The sequence below is a fragment of the Protopterus annectens genome, chromosome 5.part1 (assembly GCF_019279795.1).
Source record: "Protopterus annectens isolate FY-2018-M chromosome 5.part1, PAN1.0, whole genome shotgun sequence".
NCBI classification, from domain to species: Eukaryota; Metazoa; Chordata; order Ceratodontiformes; family Protopteridae; genus Protopterus; species Protopterus annectens.
The window spans coordinates 569,416,818-569,439,384 of NC_056736.1; the positions used below are offsets into that span (position 1 = coordinate 569,416,818).

At 41.8% G+C, this 22,567-nt stretch overlaps 1 protein-coding gene across 1 annotated transcript in view; it reads right to left on the minus strand.

Moving 5' to 3' along the window:
• Positions 1 to 22,567, minus strand: part of IFT88 (intraflagellar transport 88) — a 1,839,004-nt gene that overhangs the window by 1,141,417 nt on the left and 675,020 nt on the right. The window contains exon 11 of the mRNA XM_044073191.1: positions 19,926 to 20,040. Coding sequence (XP_043929126.1) covers positions 19,926 to 20,040 — 115 coding nt within the window. The remainder of the gene's footprint in view (positions 1 to 19,925; positions 20,041 to 22,567) is intronic.

Below are 22,567 nucleotides of genomic sequence, written 5' to 3' on the forward strand. Positions count from 1 at the left end.
ACAGTTTGTCACAGCAAACTTCTACTTCAAATATCCTCATTAGGTCTCTCTCAGACCACCCTTCTGTGGTTCAAAAGTTACTTATCCAATAGGTATCATCAGTAAAATGGCACACAACCCTCTCTCCATATCTCCCAGTACGTAGATGACTCCACACTTATTTGCACATCAGACAACATGGCACACATCCAAAAAATTACTCAGGAAGTTTTAACAGTCACTGAAACATGGCTTTGTAACTTAGTACTCATGCTCAACCCTAAAGAAAAAAATAAATAAATACTTTTTCCCGAAATCCCTTTCTCATGAAAAAGCAAAATTTAAAGTCCTCTCTCTCTCTTGGTAATATAACCATTGAAGTCACTTCTCATACCAAATTATTAGGGATGAAAGTGGATAATAATCTTCATATCTGCATATACAGAACTGCACAATAAAATCTCATCAAACACTAGAGATGCTTTACAGAGTTTGTTATGAGCCCTCTTTACCCTGGAGCTGCAATCAAGAAGCCTCAATTCTCACCACTGTCTCCGTTAAGAGAGTCACTAAAAGCAGGGATAGAGATGGACATTTTCCTCTAAGGGTACACCAGGAACAGGTTCCAAACTTGGGACCGGACTATATGCTTCACTCCAGGTCTACAAATGAGTCTCTACACTAACCACTGCAGAGCGCTGTGTCCCAGTTCTAGGCATCTGACACACTCACTCTTAAATGTCTGATATTCACACATACACACACTCTTGCGAAAGACTGGCACAGATTTACCTGCTGTCTTCCTTTGCCCAAATTACAAGGTAATGGCTGCCACAAGTCAGATACCACAATACCCTACAAAAGAGGTGTTCAAGTACATTGGGTAAAATAAATATTGATACAAATAGTAGCATGCAACCCAAGCAGTAAGGCTTTTCAGAGTGTCCCTGCTGTTATCACAATAAGCATAAACACTCTCAAGTTATTAAAAGTATTCACTAAATAACCACCCACAATGAGAGATAGTAAAATATTTAATAATAAATACAAAAATTTAAAACATGCAAATACTGAATAACTGATTCCAATAAACAACAGAGTTTCACACACAGGAAATATGAAAATAACACTGTAGGATATATTTCATATTGATTTTAGAAAACCTCTAACTATCTGTAATTCCATGACTATCTGAAGATTAACTGTCCCTATCTAATCTAAATAACTCGGCAAGGTAAAATTATACTATTACTTCTGCAAGGCAGGATGAAGAATTATGCCCAAATTCCAAGCTGTTGTCTGTCCTCAGTGAGTGGAACAACTACTCTGGAAACAAGGAAACAACTGAACTACTACTACTACAACAACACAGCTCTGGAAACAACTGAATGATGACTGAACTATTGCACAAATACTCAACATTAACTGCCACAGAACCTGCTTTTATAACAGATTTCTTTAAAAGTAACAGGAAGCTGCCATGAGAATTCTACTCTCTCATATCAAGCTTTGAAAAGTAAATAAACAACTGTTGTGAAGATTCTATTTTCTCAGCTCTGGCACACAATGACATCTCATCTAAGTCAGCTAACTCTGGCATAACATACATTCAGAATTCTCTTTACAAAGAACATGTACATTTTGTCAGCCAGAAGAATACTATTTGACATTGAAACATCTTGCATAAATGAGAGTGATAATCAAAAACAAACTCATTAACAAAATTATAGCTAGTCATGCTGGCATATATAACACAGGGTAATTTAAATTATTTACAAAACTTCAGCCAGTCATACTAGCACAAATAACAATATCTAATATCTTCACAGAGCTAAACATTTTCTCAATGATGCAAGTAAAGCTACATTTGTCACTACTGATCTCCTCCCCATACTTAGTTATGGCATTCCCATCCTTATTAATCTTCAAGCATCACAAAAATCAAAAATTGAATAATGCTATAACAAAGTTTCTACATTTGCAGCAAATATACCATTCAGAACCCACCCCTGAATGGCAATAAAAAACTCAAATTGGTTAGAACTATCCCATCAACTAGCATATACACAGCTTCTTACCACCTATAAAATTATCCAGAATCCATCTGTTTGTCCAGCACTAAACATTCTACAGAACTATGTTCCCAGTTGGTTGCTACAATCCAATGACCAAAAACTCCTGTCTGTCCATAAACCTATCAAATCTGCAGGGCATTGCCTTCATTCGTACCATGTTGCCTTCCTACCTGTATCCATCAGGTCAAAAACCTTTCTCCCATCCTTCAAAACCATTGTAAAAGATTTCCCTGCCAAAAGCTGACTCTGCTCTTGCTCAACACCAGGATAAATTATATACCTACACGTGCAACACATAGCTCACAAAGCCAGTGTGCCGAACAGTCACAGCCCTTAAGGCTAAACAACACACCTGATACACTTGTAATAGATGACTCTATCATCAGGCACACTGACATCCCGCTCACCAGGCTGAACAAGGAGAAGGTCACGGTGAGCTGCCTGTCGGGCGCTAGGATCCGCCACATAACACAAGCACTCAGGTCACTCCAAGGCAAGTACAAATATGACTCAGTCATTGTCCATGCTGGTGTGAATGACCTGAGACGTACCTCCCTGGACTACATGAAAAGAGACATAGAGGAGCTCTCTGAGCATGTAGCCCAGGCCGGTATGACCCTGACCTTGAGTAGCATCTTACCCTCACCAAGAATGATGCCACAATATGAAGACAAGATGATCAATTTCAACAATTGGCTTAAGTGTTGGTGTCATTCAAAGGGGATCAATGCCTGTCAGCCTGGGATGACATGCTTGACAAGCCACGATGCTTCGCTAGGGCGGCTTGCACCTGTCACCCCTGGGCTTTGGATATTGGCAAAGGCTCTTGCTACCCCATAGTGCCTTTTTAGGCAAGGCTCAAAAGACAAACCCACCTCCATAGGTATCACAAGGGATAAGAAACTAAGAGTAATGCTACTCAACGCCAGAAGTCTAAACCTCAAGATGCACTTTTCGAAACTCTCCTTAGCATGGAGAACATCGATATCTGTGCAGTAACAGAAACCTGGTTCAAGGCTCGAGAGCACCCCAGCACTACCAGGTGATACCTCATACCATGCTTTTCGCCCCAAAACTTGGACAGAACCACAAAAGGAGGGGAAGTATCAATATTCGGCAAAGATACCCACACCTCCAGGTTGGTGGCACAGCACGAAGCATCAGAGACTATCCATGTGCAACTAACTGTGGGTAAAACTGCCTTCCAGTTTATAGCCTGCTACAGACCACCCTCCCAAACACAGGAACCCCACTCGGCCTTCCTGAGAATACTGGAAAATATGAAGGTCTCTCCAAACACCATTATATTGGGCGACTTCAACTACCCAAACATAGACTGGGAGCATTACTCTAGCTCCAACACCCTAGCCCAAAGGTTCCTAGAATTTATAAACTCAAATGCTATGGAACAACTTGTTACCACTCCCACAAGAGGGAAAACATACTGGACCTGATCATCACCAACATGGGGACACTATGCTCCAGACCAGAAGTGTATACCTCACTGATAAGATCAGACCATAAACTAATCTCACTGGATATTCACATCCTGACCCCACCCCCTGCCCAGAAAACCGCAGTGAAAAACTTCTCTAAAGCAAATTTCACATGCCTCAAAACCGAGGCCAAATCCTTCAAAGCCCCGGGCCTGTGGAAAATCTGCCCAGACCGCAGAATCCTCTATAAACGCATTCTATGAACACCTTCAGGAATGCATGGATCATGCAATCCCAAATAAAACCAAGACCCAATCCTCCAAAGGCAGGCGTCCTGTCTGGTGGACCCCAGCCATAAACAAACTATACAATAGAAGGAGGAAGCTACTACATGATAGAGCAAAATCCCAAAAGGAAGGCATCTCTGATCAGTATTAGCAAAAACTACGGGCACTCATAAAATCGTCTAAGGCCAGCTTCGAGAGAAGAATTGCACAGGACACTAAGGATAATCATAAGGCTTTCTTTAGTTATGTTAGGAACCTGGGTGGGAATTCCCAGATATGCTCAGAATTAGTCCAAAATGACAAAAAATACACCAAGCCCACAGACATTGCCAACATCCTAGCTGACAGGTTCAGTGCAAACTTCTCCCCTCCCCACCAAAAGGGCAAATATCTATCCCAACAGAGTGCTGCCCCCCTGACATCTCAGATGCTCGGGTAAGAGCCGCCCTCTCCAAAGCAAAAAACACAGCATCAATGGGACCAGATGGTGTCCCGGGCTGCGTCCTACATGAACTCCAAGAAGAGCTAAACCCAAACATAAAACTACTGTTCAATCTTAGCCTTACTACAGGATATGTACCCAAAGAGTGGCATACAGCAACAGTGGTCCCTCTCCACAAAGGTGGTGCCTCAACGGATCCTGGAAACTATCGCCCCATAAGCCTGACTAGCTTGGTCTGCAAAGCTATGGAAAGGATCATCATGGACCTCATAAATAAAGATATTGGGGACCTACAGACACTGGATCCTACCCAGTTTGGCTTTGTTAAGGGCAGATCCTGCCTCTTAAACCTGGTCGATTTCTTTGAAACAGTCACCAAGGCCATTGGCGAGGGAAGGTGGTCCACACAGCCTACCTGGACCTCGCAAAAGCCTTCGATACAATACCCCACTCGGGCATTATAGATAAGCTCACCAGCTTAAAAATAAACCCCTATGTCACTAGATGGGTTGCAAACTGGCTCAAGGACAGAACCCACGTGGTTAGAATTGCTGGAGCCATGTCAGACTCCAAACCAGTTACAAGTGGCGTCCCACAAGGCTCAGTCCTGGGACCTCTCTTGTTCAGTATATATTTCTCAGCGGTACAGGCCAACACGGAAGGACTGTGGCTGACCAAGTTCGCAGATGACTGCAAACTGGGCGCCATAATCAACTCTCCAGCCGACACAAGCATCCTCCAAAAGGGCCTCATAGAAACAGACAACTGGTGCCAGAGCCATGGCCTCAAGCTAAATGCCAAAAAGTGTATAGTCATCCCCTTTGGCAAAAACAAAGTGCCCACAAATTACCACATAGGTGGTAATCCATTAAGTACAGAAGAAGTCATTAGGGACCTGGGGACCCAAGTTGATAGCAATCTCTCATTTGACAACCACGTGGCCAAAGTGGTTAGAAAAACATTTTATATAGCCCACCTAATCATGAAGGGATTCACATCTAGATCAGGGGAGGTCATCGTGCCTCTTTACCCATCCCTCATCAGGCCCATAATTGAGTACAATGCCCCTTTTGGGATGTACCTTACCAGACACCTGCAGCAACTGGAAAGACCCCAAAAGTACCTCACCAAGAGGATCAAAGGGCTCAAACAAATGCCATATGCTGCCCGGTTAAAGAAACTTCAGCTCTACTCAGTGGCATACCGCCTGCTCAGAGGCGATCTGTGCCTGATGTATAAAGCCATGTCCAACCCGGAATTAATGGGCATGTTGCACCTCAGAAAATCCAAATCCCATCGAGCTACGCGCTCGAGAGACTTGAACCTCAGCACTGAAATAAATAGGACATGCTGGAGGGACAGATTCATAACCCAGAGGCTCCCTTCACTCTGGAATAAAATCCCAGTCCAGGTTAGGCAGAGTCCCACATTGACTCTCTTCAAGAGGAATCTTGATGAGTGGATGGGAGATCGTAGGTTTACCCCGGCTATCACTTCTGTGTCACTGTTAGACAGAGGCACAGTATACTAACCTCAAAAAAAGGCATAGCAAAATTAATTTAAAATGGGTGGCGAAAGCCAAACACACTCTGGCTAGGCTTATGAATGCCCTAGGGCAGATAGCCTAGTATGAACCTATGAACCTATAAATGTGAACAAATACCTAGTCATACAGTATACCCCTTTACTCTCCTTTTTTTACTCTCCCTTTTTCACTCATTTCCTTATTTCTATTTTTCTCCCTTGGCATTCTCTCTAGATATACCATAAACCTGCTTTTCTCTCACTTCATATTGCAATGCCTGTTTGCAGTATACTAACTTAGCTTTAATTTCTCTATAAACTGGCTACAATTTCTCTAAATATTAAATCATTGAAATATAAATAAAAGTTATGTACTCACCATAACTATGCATCTGTGTTGTCCAGCTTCATTCTTCCTCAAAGGATAGGTATCAGATCAGATCTCGGATCTGACTCTGCCACTTTTCTTCCAGACTCTGTATTGGACTCTCGAGCCCCTCCCTTACCCATAATGCCCCTTACTATTGCTTTACCTCAGCTCAGGTTTGCTGTCACTATAATCTACTCAAGCAAAAGAGGTACAGCAAGAGAAAGAATAGCATAGGGGCTCAAACAGGAACAGTGGTTCCAAAACACAAACTTTATCAGGTCACTTCCAAAGAGAAGGTGAGCGGGCTGGAGGGAGGAGAGTTGAGGAAAAATGAAAATGGTTAACAGATGCATAGTTATGGTGAGTACATAACTTTTATATCTGATCTCATTTTCATTCATTCCTAAACAGATGGGACAGAGTTCTCAGCTACAATAACCCTGGGTGGCCCTCATGGAAGGATATTCCTGAGTACCTCAAAACCAAAGGCAGTCCTGTTTCTGAAGATGATATCCAGCTTGTAATGAGCAATAAAAGTATGAGCAATGGACCAAGTGGCTGCAGCCCAAATATCATCAATGGAAGCTCTGACCCAGAAAGCAGTAGATGTGGCCATATATCTAAGTAGAGTGAGCTTTTGAACATCTTGTCAAAGGTAATCCTTTCAGGGAATAAATATAAGAAATACAATCTGAAATCCATTTAACTAGAGTGACTTTAGAAACAGGCTTTCCCAATTTGTTACAGGCAAAGGAAACAAAGAGTTGGTCAGTTTTCCAGAAATCCTTCATTCTATGAAAATAAAAACAAAGCTGTCGATGTACATCCAAAAGGTGAAACATGTACTCTCCTTTATTGGAAAATTTTTGGAAAGAAGACTGGCAAATTTATGACCTGATTGATGTTCATTTAAGAAGTAATCTTCGGTAGGAAAGATGAAGTAGTACATAAAGTGACTATCTTTATGGAAAATCAAATAAGACAGTTTTAAAGTGAGTGCTTGGAGTTCAGAAACTCGCCTGGTGGAAGTAATAGCCACAAGGAATATTGTTTTCCAAGAAAGAAACCTGAGGTCAGATTTAGCTGGAGGCTCAACCAAGCTTTATAACACAACTGCGAGATCCCAAGGTGGAGTAAGATCTTTAATCAGAGGTCTGAGAAGAAAAGTGCCTTTAAGGAATGCTTTACATAGTCTGGCTGAAGTTAGAGGAGAAGCATAATCTCCAGGGTGATATTTAGAGATGGCTGCTAGCTGAACTTTTATGGTGGAAAAACTAGCCTCTCCTTGAAAAATAGATGCCAGGAAATCTACAACAGCAGAAATGGGAGAATAAATGGATCTAATTGTCTCTTTTGTGCCCAGACCCCAGACAAAAAATATTTTTCATTTACTCTTGTATAGTTTCCTGGTTGTAGGTTTCTTCCAGACTCTGTATTGGACTCTCAAGCCCCTCCCTTGGACGATATTAATATTTGAAGTGCAGAAGAAAGCCTGGACTGTCAAGCCATCATCAGAATTGGAGAAACCATGTGGTCAACTTGAGGCCTGGAATGTCTGGGTGAGCCATCCCTGAGGGATGAGATATCAGGGGGTCCAGTGTCCAAGGAGGACATAGAAGGTGAAACCACAGGAAGGGAAAACAACTTTATGTGGCCAGAAAGGGCAATAAGGATAATCTTGCTCTTCAACCACAGTGTGTTCTGAAGAAATTTGGGGATTAGAGGTAGGGGAGGGTAAGCATACAGGAGATTACAGGGCCAAACTTGGGCTAGAGCATCTCTCAGTGACTCCCCTTGAGAGGGATTAGGACAAACAACTTGCTGTACTTGCTGTTGAGGGGTGAGGTGAAGAGATCACAGCAAGGTTGACCCCATCTGTGAGGGATTCTTTCCACCTCTGCATGATTGAGACACTACTGTGAGGCATCAGAATAGTCTGCTACAACGTTGGATTTCCCTGATATATGCATTGTTATTAGAAAATGGTTGGAAGACATCGCCCATTGCCAGACTCTCATTGCTTCTCGGCAAAGAGGGTAGGACCTGGTTCTCCCTTGTTTCTTGATGTACCATACCACTAACATACTGTCGATCTGGATAGTAAATGTCCCTAGAGGAAGAGAGTTCTGAAAGGCCTGTAATGTTAAAAGGACCGCTTTCATCTCTAAAACATTTATATGCAGATTGGTCTCTTCTGGGGACCACATGCCTTGAACAGTCCATCCCAAGAAATGCCTCCCATCCCAATTGGGATCAAATCAGCGTGGTCTTTGGGGAAGGAAGGATAAAAGAGGCGCTCCCAACAAATGTCACTGGACTGGATCCACAAAAGTAGGGAATCCCTGCAAACCCAGGAAAGTTTCTATAGGATGATTCAGTGAATGTCAAAGAATCGACCATTATAGTGCCATAGTCCACTGGAGAATTCACATGAAAAAGCAAGCAGTGGGTAGTAGAGTAATCACTGCAGCTATCAAACCTAAGGCCTGAGGTACCAGTTTTGCTGGAGAAGGATGTGAAAAGATCTGACTGACATGAATTCTCAAAGTATGGATTCTGTTTTGTGGTAGAAAGACCAACTGATTGCTAGTGTCCAGGTGCACGTCTATGAAGTCCAAGACTGAACTGACTGAAGATGAGACTTGGGGAGACTGACTGCGATCCCCAGATACTGACACGGATGAAGTAATCTCTGGTTTCCTCTAGAAGATACCTGGTTGGAGCACTAAGGAGCCAGTAGTACAAATAAACACTCTGAATCCATGCAGACTGAGATGAGCTGCTACAATTGCCATACACTTGGTGAACAGCCTGGAGGCTGTGGTGAGACCAAAGGGCAGAGCTCTGAACTGTTAATGACTGGCCTCTAGCAAAAAGCACAAGCACCTCTGAGAATGTCTGCTCATTGTGATGAGATAGTATGCATCCTGAAGGTCTATGGAGCACATCAAGTCATCCTTCCCCAGAAGGGGGAGAATGGACTGTACCATGATCATTCAGAACTTGGGAGTTTTTTACAAACTGATTCAGTTGACTGAGATCTAAAATTGGTCTCAGGTCCCCCTGTTTTCTTTGGCACTAAAAAGAAGCTTGAATAAACTCCAAATCCTCTTTGATCTGGTGGGACCTCTTGGATGACTCTTTTGTCCAGCAGCTTTTGAATTTTTAGGGCTGCTAACTCCCACTCACTGTGTGATACATCAGGGAGAAGTTGGGCTGGTAGAGTTTGTAAAAAGGGAATGAAATAACCTCTGGATATGATCCTCTGCACCCAAGAATCTTTTGCAATGGCTGTTCAGGCATCTGGGTGCAAACGCAAGTGACCCTCGACTGCCTCCAGAGAACAGTTAGGCAAACCATCCGAAAAAGAATCTGCCTCAAGGGTGACATTTTCTGGTATTATTTCCCCATCTGCCTCTAGGAGAAAATTCCTCTTGTGAATCCTGAGAAGGACTTTTGTGATTTTTAGAACCACATCTTTTTCCTGCCAAGTTGATTCCTGGAAAAGGATCTTTTCAGGGTAGAAAAACAGATTCCCAAAGCAGATAAGGTTTTTCCATCCTGTTCAATCCAGGAATGTACATCTTTAACAGTTGGCCCAAATAAGGAAGGTCCATCAAAGGGAGCATTGATGAAAGAAGGCTTGAAGACTTCTGTGAAATCACACAAATGCATCCAAGTACATCTCCTGATGGCTATGCCTGAACCTGCAGTCTATGATGAACCTTCAGCTATGAGAGAGATTAACCTCATGGATACATTTGAGATGGACTGGAGAGAGTAGCCAGTTGCCAGGAAAAAAATATTTTGTTCCTCTGTTGATATAGAGCCGGGAAAGATTTAGAGAGTTCCTTAGTAAAGTCGTTCTGCAATCTAGTAAATTGTGCCAAATATTTAAGCAACCATGATGCAAAGGTCACTGATACATAGACATGCTTTCCAAACTTGTCCAAAGCCCTAGACTCTCTGTCAGAGAGATGGATAAAGGATATCTGCTCAGCTACCTCCATTTTCATGACTGCCACAACAACCCTGGCATCTATGGGAATTTCCTTACTCCAAAAGGGTCTGTCCTTGGATGGCGCTAGGATCTTGTCCAGGTGACAGGAAATAGGTTCTATAGTATTTGTCTCCTTCCAAGCCCAGTGGGAGGCAAGGTCTATTAAATTAATCACTGGGGGGGGGGGTAACCCAGGATGTAGAAGGGCCAGATGCAAATGCTTCTAGGAGCACCTACTCCTCCTGGGAAGGAGGGTTCAGAGGACACCAACCACCTTTTTGGCAAAGGATATCTAGAATGTCTCCAAAGGAGACATCTTCTGGTGGTGACCTGGAGGACAATTCCTCCTCACCAAAATCAGCGTCTTCAGTAAGAAATTCCTGAGGGGAATCCAAGTGCCTCCTTTTTCACAGCCTCTTCCAGGGAACCTCCTTAGTGGGATGTTCTGGAAAGGTACTGGAAGAGACAGGAAGTTCCTGGACTGGAACTGCCTGGAAGCTCACATGGGCCAGCTGTCCTTGTAGAAGAGGTAGATGAGGCTCAGAAGCTGGATCTGAAGGAGGAATGGGGTTAGGATCTGAAGAAGTAAGAGTTGAGAGTGTTCTCAGATAAAAAAAACACCCTCTCCTCCTCCTTAAAAGCAAAGGGACTAGAAGCCAAAGCCAATCTCACTGGAGCCAAACCCCCCAGTGCCGTTCAGCCATGAACCTGCCTGGACCTCTGCTCCCAGGGAGGAGTCAGACCCAAGCTGTCCAGTGCTGAGACTCTGAGGGAAAGCAATGGCTATAAGACTCTGAGTCGAAGACATCCTCCAGATCAGACACTTCAGCTGAGACTCATCCTGTTGGGGGGGGGGGGGGGGTCAGCACCAAAAAAAGTCAAGGATATGGTTGGAGTCAATGATGAAGCTATCTTCCGATTCAGCATCTCTACTCTCTGGGCTCTTAGATCCAACAGTTCCAAAATCGCTGGCTGGATTGGAGAAAGACAGACAATGGGATGAGAAACTGGTTGAAGGATCACAGATCCGATGGAAAATGGAGCCACTAAAACCCCATCTGAATCAGAGCCCTGAGAAATTTCCTCAGCACCCTATCCAGATCAGCTTCAGACAGACTTTGGGAGGACCCGATGGATGAATAGGTGGAAGCAGAGTGAGACAACTCTGAGGGGTTTCTTGCAAAAATGGTGATCACAGCCATGGAAAAATTGGCTCCAAAAAGAATCAAGGACTCCGAGGTCATGAAATACAGGTAACCAGCTAGGAAGGAATAGCAGGACAAAGAAAAATCTATTCTTTATTTAGAAATATCACCAAACAAGCTATCTCACAATTCGAGAGAGGCCGATACATGTCTGAACCATTTGAGTGGCAAATGAGATCTGAAGTAAAGATTAGTTAGGGGCATTCTGGATAAGGGAGGAGCTCAAGTGTCCAAGAGTCTTTAAAAAAAGCGGCCTGGTCGGATCCGATACTACCCATCCATTAAGGTATGAATGAAAATGACATCATCAGATATTGCATCTATTCTTAACCAATGTTTTCATATTATGTCTCATTTGGTATAATTGCATTTTTTTTGTATTATTTTTAAAGATTTTAAAATTATTTTTCATAAAATGTTTTGCAATACTTTGGAGCTTTTCTCCCCTGGCTTCCTCTGAAAATGAGCTCCTATCTTGTCAGACTTTCCCATTAATCAAATGTCCATACATAAATAAATAAATACATGATGTCCCTGCATATTTTAAGAGATTAATGGACAGAGTCCTAATGCCCCATGTCAGATACGCTGCCTCCTACCAAAATTATATCATATTACACTTACAGGATTGCGACTCCTACCTGTCAAATGTAAAGGCTATGCCAGACTCTGAGACAAGCCAGGTTGGTTGCCAGTGGCCTCCAACAGCAAGCTAGTCATGGCGAAGGTAAAATAGTTAGGGTATGTAAGAAATACAAGAATTGCTAGGTGCCCAGAAAGCAAAACTAGTAGCAGTGATAAACTGGCCTACTCCTGGCACTAAGAAGTAAGTGATGACATTCTCTGTGTTAGGTGGGTACTACTTAAAGTTTGTACCCTAAAACCATGCATTCATACAAATCTAATAACAGAGAAAATGCCCAAGTATACACAATATACAGACAGTTATGTTAAGCAATTAAGGGAAATGTGGTGTTCAGAGCCTGTCTTATCATCCCCAGATTTTAACAGGCCTTTTACAGTGTATACTGATGCATCAGAGGTAAGCCAAGGGCAGTGGTAGCTCAGGCCTTTGATGGTAAAGAAGACTCTCTATATGTCTTCTGAGTCACAAGCTAAACACAGCAAAAAACAAGCATTCCACCACTGACAGGGAATGTGTGGTAATCAAAAGGGTGCACTCTTCATAAAAATATCACTTCCTCAGCTGGGATTCCACATTGGTGATAGACCATGCACCCCTGATGTTTTTAAATCAGCACACAGATGACAACACAAAGTTGGGTTTGAGTACTCTCTTTTCAGCCATTCAAATGCCCAGTATAGCATAGATCAGGCTTAAAACATGTCAGTGTATACAGTAGCATAATGTGGTGGTTCTCGCTACATGGTGTGCCAAAATGAAATGAAACTGACATACATGAATATAAATAATACTTCTATAAGTGTTGTATATAAAACTGCTGGAACTTTGTAGAGCTAATCCTTTAAGAAAGACAGGAACTTTGTTGTATTAGAGGAGGTTTTTACAGGTTTGTTGGTTAATGTAATCAATCATGTATGAAAAGGGGGGCTGAAGTCAACCAGTTGAGAGTCATTGGCCCTTCCTGGAGGCAGAGTTTATGCCTGCAGCAGAGCTGGGTGAAGCACTACAGAATAAAGACAGACTTGGAGAAAGGTATCAGAAGGATTCTGAATAATTCTCCTGTCCAATGAAAACCAGAAGAAAGACAGCGGTTGTGATCAGGGAGACTAGCTAAGACAGAGTTCCTGCTGGAAGGGACTATGTCTAAATATACTTTAAGTTGTTTTGTTATTCCACTTGAATATCTGGAAAGAACCTGTATTTTTTCTGTTTGCTGTCAATAAGCTTGACATTATTTTATAAACTGGTGGTCTCTGATACATCGCTAGAGTCCACTACTTAAAAACATATCGCCAAGATTAAATTAACATGTTTAAAGCAAGAAGTAAAATAACCAGATGTAAGACAGAGGCTGTAGATTTCTTAAGTCTATTTTTCAATGAAGCTAATGACTGGCTTTTCCTGACAGTAAGGGGAAGCTTATTCTATCACATTTTTGCAATACTATTTATTTTTAGTTTTAGGTTCTCCAGTGTACTGTTACCTCCCCCAGCAGTGCATTCCATCCACAGATTGCCTTGTAGACCAAGGACAGGTCCCCTCTAATTGACCTATAAAGAAACATGATATGATGACTGTGATTAATTGGTATCTGCTTGCCAGTTTCTCCTCCTGAGAGTTCTGATGATTACGTCATAACCAGTTCTGTGTTTGGTGATGCAGTCAGGTAGGTGTGCATATGAAAATGAAAGGAATTATACCTGCCTCCTCAGTGGTGTTGTCCTCAAGAACCCAGCTCACCTTGTTACCTGTTGACACCCTGCATCATCAGCCCCTGCTCTATGTCATGAGATATGACACCAGTTATGATCCAGCATGCTCCTCACTGCCCCAAGAAAGGTATAGAAGCATCACTTCATCATTTCTCTTCAGCCCTATCTCAGGTCCTCCAGAGCTTAGACCACCAGTTGAACCTACACAAGTCATTTGGGCCACAGTGAAAAGTCTCATCCCTCAGAATGGACTAAGGAGATTTTCTCCTTGTACTTCTAGCATTCCTGTCGACGGAGTCTCCTACTGCATTATAACAGCTGCTTTTAGTGCTCGTCTCATAAGTTTTCACAAGAGAAAGTTTTTTTTTTTTTCAGAAATGCCTTTGAAGCGTTTAGGTTCATAGGTTCATAGGTAGGTACTAGGCTATCTGCCCAAAGGCATTTATAAGCCTAGCCAGAATGTGTTGGCTTTCACCGTCCCCTTAGATTAGTTCTCTGTGCCTCTGTCCCAGCAGAGCCATTGAAGTGATCCCTGGGGTAAACTTTCTGTTTCCCATCCACTCGTCAAGGTTTCTCTTGAAGAGGGTTAGTGAGGAGCTCTGCCTAATGTAGATTGGAATCTTGTTCCAGAGCATGGGAAGTCTCTAGGACAGGAATCTATCCCTCCAGCATGTTTATTGTTGTGGTGAGATTTAGATCCCTGGAGCATGTGGCTCGAGGGGATATGGATTTCTTTAGGTGGAATATGTCCATCAATTCTGGGTTGGACATGGCCTTGTATGTCAGGCAGAGATCACCTCTGAGTAAACGGTATGCAACCGAGTACAGCTGGAGTTTCTTCAGATGAGCTGCATAGGGCATCTGCTTGAGGCCAGTGATCCTCTTGGTGAGGTACTTCTGCGGTCTTTCCAGTTGTTGCAGGTGTCTTGTAAGGTACATCCCAAATGGGGCATTGTACTTTATGATGGGTCTGATGAGTGATGCGTAGAGGGGCCCAATGACCTCTTTCGATCTGGATGCAAACTCTTTTGTTATTAGGTGGGCCACATAGAAGGATTTTCTAACCACTTTGGCAATGTGATTATCAAAGGAGAGGTTACTATTTACTTGGGTCCCCAGATCCCTTAATAAGTTTTCCATATTTAGGGGGCTACCACCTATGTGATAGTTTGTGGGTACTTTGTTTTTTCCAATGGGGATGACTATGCACTTTTTGGCATTTAGCTTGAGGCCATGGTTTTGACACCAGGTATCTGTCTCAGTGAGACCCTTTTGGAGGATGTCTGTGTCAGCCAGAGAGTCAATTATAGCCCCTAGTTTGCAGTTGTATGCGAACTTGGTTAGCCATAGTTCTCCTGTGCTTGCCTGCACCTCTGAGAAGTATATGCCGAACAGGAGGGGTCCTAGGACTGAGCCGTGGGGAACGCCACTTGTAACCAGTTTAGAGCCAGACTTAGTTCCCGCAACTGTTACCATGTGGGTTCTGTCTGTGAGCCAGTTGGCAACCCATCTCGTGATTGTTCAGGCTGGTGAGCTTGTCTATAATACCTGAGTGGGGAATGGTGTCGAAGGCCTTTGCGAAGTCTAGGTAGGCTGTGTGGACCACCTTTTCCTCATCTATAGCGTTGGTAACTGCCTCAAAGAGATCCACCAGGTTTAGGAGGCATGATATGCCTTTAACAAAGCTGAACTGGGCAGGGTCCAGTGTTTGAAGATTCCCACTGTCTCTGTTAATGAAATCCATGATGATGCGCTCCATAGTTTTGCAGACCAAGCTAGTCAGGCTTATAGGGCGATAGTTCCCGGGGACTGTTGTGGCTCCACTTTTGTGGAGCGGAATAACTGTTGCTGTGCGCCACTCTGTGGACACATAGCCTGTGGAGAGGCTGAGTTTAAACAGTGTGTTTAGGTGAGGGGTTAGCTCATCTTTGAGCTCGTGTAGGACACAGCCTGGGACACCGTCCAGTCCCATTGATGCTGTATTTTTGGCTTTGGAGAGGGCTGTTTTAACCTGAGTGTCTGTGATTTGAGGGGCACTACATTTTTCTGGTATAGTTATGGGCCCTTTTGGGGGTGAAGTTTGCAATGAAACTGCCTGCCAGGATCGAGAAGATCTGAGAATTGCCACTTAGATTCTTGACATAGCTAAAGAATGCCTTGTGGTTATCTTTGGAGTCCATGGCAAATTTTCTTTTGAAGCTAGCCTTGGATGATTTTATGAGGGAACGTAGTTTCTTGCGGATACTGATCAGGGATGTCTTCCCTTCTTGGGATTTTACTCTTTTCTGTACTAGTTTCCTCCTTCTATTGTATAGCTTGTTTATGGCAAGGTCCACCAGACTGGTTTCCTTTTCTTGGAGGAGTGAGTCTTAGCTTTGTTTGGGATAGCACGATCCATGCATTCTTGTAGATGCCCGTAGAGTGCATTAGTAAAGGATTTTGCAGCTTGGACAGCATTATCCTTTAGCATGGGGGCTTTGAAACTTCCCACCTCTGTCTTAAGTAACGTGAAGTTTGCTTTTGAAAAGTTTTTCACGGTGGTTTCTTTGACCGGGGGTGGTGGCGGAATGTGGACATCCAGAGTGATTAGTTATGGTCAGATCTAACCAACGAGGGGTTGAGATCCGGTGTGGAACACCGGTCACCCATGTTGGTGATGACCAGGTCCAATATGTTGTCACCTCTGGTGGGGGTGTTGAACAGTTGATCCAGGGTGTTTGAGTTTATAAATTCTAGGAAATATTGGGCAAGGGAGTTTGTACCTGAGTAGTTCTCCCAGTTAATGTTTGGGTAATTGAAATCACCCAATATCAGGGTGTTTGGTAGGACCTTTATGTTTCCCAGTGTTTCCAGGAATGCAGAGTGGTGGTCCAGGGACATGGTGGGTGATCTGTAGCAAGCTATAATTTGAATAGCAGTTTTGCCTGTTGTTAGTTGCACGTGGATGATCTCTGAAGCATTGTCCTGTGCCACTAACCTGGAAGTGTGGGTATCCTTGATGAATATGGATACTCCCCCACCTTTTGAATTTCGGTCCGGGTTTTGTGGACAAAATGTATGGTATGAGTTGTAGCCTGGTAGTGCTGGGGTACTCTCTGGAGCCTTAAACCAGGTTTCTGTTATTGCACATATATCGATTTTCTCCATACTGAAGAGTGCCTCGAGTGCGTGCATTTTAAGGTTTAGACTTCTGGCATTGAGTAGCATTACCCTCAGTTTTTTGTTACTTGTACATTTTACGGTGGTGGGTTTGTCTTTTGAGCCTTGCCTAAAAAAGGCACTATGGGGGTGGCAAGAGCCTTGGCCAGTATTCGAAAGCCTAAGGGTGACAGGTGCAAGCCATCTCTAGCGAAGCAGCATTGCTTGTCGAGCATGTCATCCCAGGCTGACAGACACTGGATCCCCTTTGAATGACACCAGAAGCTTAGCCAACTGTTGAAATTGATAATTTATTTCTCTATATCATGGTATCATTCTTGGTGAGGGCAGGATGCTAGTCAGGGTCATACTGGCTTGGGCTACGTGATCAGAGAGCTCCTCCATGTCTCTTTTCATGTAGTCCAGCGAGGTATGGCTCAGGTCATTCACACCAACATGGACAATGACAGAGTCATATTTGTACTTGCTTTGGAGTGACCTGAATGCTTGTGTTATGTGGCAGATCCTGGCACCCAACAGGCAGCTAACAGTAACTTTCTCCTTGTTCAGCCTAGTGAGTGGGACGTCAGTGTGCCTGACTATAGAGTCACCTATTACTAGTGTGTTGGGTATGTTATTTTGCCTTAAGGGCTGTGATTGCGTGGCACACTGGTTTTATGAAGTACGTGTTTCATGGTTTGTGTTGGGGGGTGGAGGTTGCTTGGATGTCTGCTTTGGAGGTCTCTGTTGCTTTTGCAGATTTTTATTTAGAGCCTCCGAGTATGTTTTCGTGTATTTATGTGTGTTTTTTGCCGGTGCTGGTTTCATAGGTTTACATGAGACTGGTGGTGTGATGCAAGTAATTCCCTTCTCCTCTTGACTGCCTGGTCCAGTCTTGGGTTGAGAGAGCTTAGCCTCCAGGTTGGCTGTATAATTGCATCTCTCGCATGTACTAGTGTTTGGTGGAAGGAGGAGAGGGTTGTCTGTGTACATGAGGCAATTGCATCACTGCCTCAAAATGCCCAGATTCACCAGTTGGACCGGACAGTACACCTGAAACTGCCCTTTGGACACGTCTGGATAGGTACAGTGAACTGTTTTACTGATTGGCTGGTAAGGTCGAATAGAGAGCCTTGTCCTTCAAGGTCGAATAGAGAGCCTTGTCCTTCCCTACAGTATAGGGGGGGGTCTAGTGCTAAGGTTTATTAAGTGCTTGCTATGAGCTTTGAGCAAGTGCCGGGATGAGAAGTGAATGGATTGAGTGCTTAAGTTAAAAGTTTGTCTAGTTTCAAGGGAAAAATTGAAGAGTAGACTTTGTGGAGCTGGGAATAGCTATACCCTAGCTAACCGGCGCGCAAAACTGCACAAATGCGGATTTTATAGCAGGGAAATGAAAGAGATAGAAATTAGCCCAGAATGGCCAATAAACTACTGATTTCTGGGCTAAAACCATTCCCTCCACGGACAGACAGGCTGCTCAAAGCTGCCTCTCTCACAGTGAACAGAGAAACTTCCTTCTATCCAAGTAAGGTATGGGCAAACACAGAAACTTGTAACACAGCCCTGAATTCAGCACTAACCTGAAAACTGGACTATACTAGCTTAGAAAGGTAGGAAAACACTTATATATTTTTTTTCAGAAAATAAAGCAGATACAATAAAAAAAAACCTTTAAATGCACAGAAATGGCTATCACACTTGAGTGTGCAGCCTACAACAGTTAAACAGGTAATTTAAACACAAAAACGACTTTGTTAAAGTGCAGGTAGTAAAATAAGTACAATATGTAGCCGAAACAAGCTTTTTAAATCACAGAAACTCTAGAAAATCGGCATTTTAGGTGGAATTAGCTAAAGGCAGCAAGAAAATGCAGAAAAATGATACTGAATCACTCCAAAGTCTCTATTGCTGTAGAACTCTGCAGGGCACCAGGCAGGAGCTTGCTGAGCTGTATACTAGCGCAAGCAAATGCGGGTTTTATAGCAGGGAAATTAAAGAGATAGAAATTAGCCCAAAATGGCCAATAAACTTCTAATTTCTGTGCTGAAACCACTCCTCCAGGGACAGATAGGCTGCTCAAAGCTCCCTCTCTCACAGTGAACAGAGAAAATTCCTTCTATCCAAGTAAGGTAATTTTTTAAATATGAATTCACTGAAATCCTGATAGCTAAAACATAACACTACTGAATTCCTAATAGTGCTTGCATTTTTTTGGTTCTGTGCTATGAGGTAGATTTTAAATCTTTAAGCTTTTAAATGCTACACTACTGAATTCCTGATAGTGCAGAAAGTTTTTACTACTATGACACTGGCTTTAAGACATTTAAATGTGACACTACTAAATTCTTGATAATGCCCACAGTTGTTGATAGTATGAGGGTTAGAGGCAGAAAAAACATAACACCATGAAACTATAAAAGGGCTAACTGCTTACCACAAATCACAATCATGGCTCACCTTTTATGGGGATTACAGACTACAGAAGAAACAGACTACAACAATTGATTTTACTGTTAATTTGCATAATACACAGACAATACAGTTAGAAGGTAATGTAATTGTTGGAGCTTATCAATCAAAATGATATATGATGAAAATGAAAATGAATTGCCTGCAACATGAAACACACTGAATACCTAAAAATTTCGGAACATCAAGAACTAAGACGGCATGTGCCAAATTTGTTTTACAAACAATGGCATTAACCTCTAACACAACTGCTACACCAGATCAAGACTGATATTGCCACATGCCAGAGGTGCACAGGTACAACTTGAAAACATATTAAAACACATGAATAAAGGCAAAGGAAAATTTTTGTTTGTTATAGTCCTGAAACAGACCTCAAAAACAAAACTAGATAAACTAGGCAACTATCAAAGGGCATAAGCTAGGCTCTGAGATAGTGGTGATATGGAAGTAGAAGGACAGGGATACACAGCAAGGAGAGATGCAAGGATTTCTGACTTGGAATAAATAATAAATATGACAAACTCCTTTTTTGATATTTGCTTACAGCAAGTACATATGAATCCATTTAACTTGTGTATGAAAGCGAAGCTTAAAATGATGTGGCTACTTAATTAAAAACAAAACGTCTTAAAAACTCACTTCAGTTCTTTGTGTGCACTTGTGATCTGATCCAAAGCCATACGGTAGAATTTTATTGCTTTAGGATAGTTCCTTTGCTTGAAATAAATGTTTGCCATATTCACCTTTAGTCTTCCTAATAAACAAAAACAAACAACCAGTTATTTTTTAATCTTACTGATGCAGCCCTCTTGTAACGTCTGCCTTGAAATCATGTCTTATGCAGGTGTTACTTTAACCACATTTATTTCAGTGTTAGGCAAATGAATGGTTCATGCCTCAGGGGAAACCATCTCTTTCTCCTAAAGGCTACTAATATATATATATATATTTTTTTACATTTTTATTTACAAGCTGTGTCTCAACACACACAGAAAAGCAGTTCTGATGCTACTCTTTGCAAATGATTTGATCACCTTTTTATATCCTCTGTTGTCATTTATTTATTGATGAAATATCTGAAAACACGGTCAAAGAGGGAATCCATATGACAGAATAATAGGGTTAAATAGGAGGATATATGGAGGGCAAGAATTAAGGTGGTTCCTCTCTGACAAGATGTGTTTGAGCACAGGGAAAAAGTCAGGGGGTGTCTTCTTCCTCCTTTATTTGCTTTATATTTAGAGTCATTGGCAAAGAAAATGAGGGACTCGCAAATTCAAGGATATAAATGGTATAGTAATCAGCAAAGGTTAGCTTTACTTGCAGATCATTATTATTCTGTACTTGAAAATTAAGAAAAGGACATTGTGGTGTTGTGGAATTTTTTTTTTAAAATACCTTTATAAATTATCACTTACAACACAGGCAAATGTACATTAACAGAAAAGAAACACAACCAATGTTGTGGAGTGATGGACCAAGGAGTTCCCATATGAAAGAACAGCACTTGATGCAGGATGTAGCTGAAGAGGATATGCCACAAGAACTGTTCTGGAACTTTCTACAATATACCTGCAGAAAATGGAGAACAAAGAATGTGCTCTCAGTCTAGAAGAAAATAATCTAAGGGAAGAACTGCTTGATTAAACAGAAATGGATAGATATATTAAGAGCAATGAAAGAAATAAATTACAGAAAGTAAAGAAGACCCAAAATGTTGCACGTTTAGTAAAACAGATGAACACAGTAGTCAGGACTGTTAAAGAGAAATTCATTTTATATAACAAAAATAAATATCATATATTATTGTGCAGCAAAATTAATAACAGACAAACTTACCACAAAAACAAAGAGCAATAAGGGGAAAAAGGAGGAAAGAAATAAAATTCCACTATGGAAGCATTGAATAGAGAAAACTATAAAGCAATGAAGATAAGAAGTGCCACTGTTTAAAAAAGCATCACTACTAGAAGAATATAAAAGATGGAACAGATCAACAAAATAATTAGACATGGTAAAAGCAATGTACAATATCAAAACAGTCCCGGATCTATCATACACTATTGCACATAATAAACTGAAGATGTCAGCAAGGCACAATATCAAAACAGTCCCGGATCTAACATACACTACTGCAAATAATAAACTGAAGATGTCAGCAAGGCACAATATCAAAACAGTCCAGGATCTATCATACACTATTGCACATAATAAACTGAAGATGTCAGCAAGGCACAATATCAAAACAGTCCAGGATCTATCATACACTATTGCAAATAATAAACTGAAGATGTCAGCAAGGCACAATATCAAAACAGTCCAGGATCTATCATACACTATTGCAAATAATAAACTGAAGATATCAGCAAGCAAGACAAACTTAGAAAATATGCTGATAAATATAAAGGAAGTACAAAAAATGCACTTCACTGATGCCCCCAAAAAGGTTTACAGAAAATGGGAAACAACAGGAAAAGACACACCACCAAAACAAGAAAAAACAATAACATTTTGGAGAAATATTTATAAAAAATGTGGAAAATAACATGGATGTTGAATTGATAGAAAAATTAAAAACAACAGTGAGGAGTTCAAATGTAGAGACTATGAAATGGGATGAACTAACACAGCCAGAGAAATTGAAGCAAAATTAGGAACAGCTCCTAATTAGAAAATCCCAAGCCCAGATGCACTACCTAACTTCAAACTAAAAGTACTAACATATTTACATAAACATTTAGCCCTGCATAAGAATTACGTATGAATGCATGCCAAACAGACATTAACCTGGTTAACAACATGAAAAACAATACTCCTTCTTAAGAGTGAACCTGTTAGCCATACTAAAAACTAAAGTCCAATAACTAGTCTTCCAAAAATATACAACATATATACTGGAACTGATGGAGACAGAGGTCATATTTACTTATAAAAAACCCTCAATCATGGCACTAGAAAAATAGTTATGTACCTACCATAACGTTCCATGTTAGTTGTCTTCATCTCGCCTTCTTTCTTGCTGGTTGGGATTGGAGCCGACTCGGCCATCTTCGATAGCTCGAGGCTACCCCTTATCCCATAATGCTTAGCGATAGCTACCCAGATCTCGTTTGAAATAGCTAACTCCAGACATAACAAGAGAATAAACCAGTCAAAAGAACTGGTTGACTTATACCTCTCATATTCTCTAAATCAATAGAGGAAAACAAAAAGAACACTCAGCCAGTGGGAAAAAAAAGGGACTCCTCTTGGTCTACTAGGACAGGGGGACAGAGGGTGGG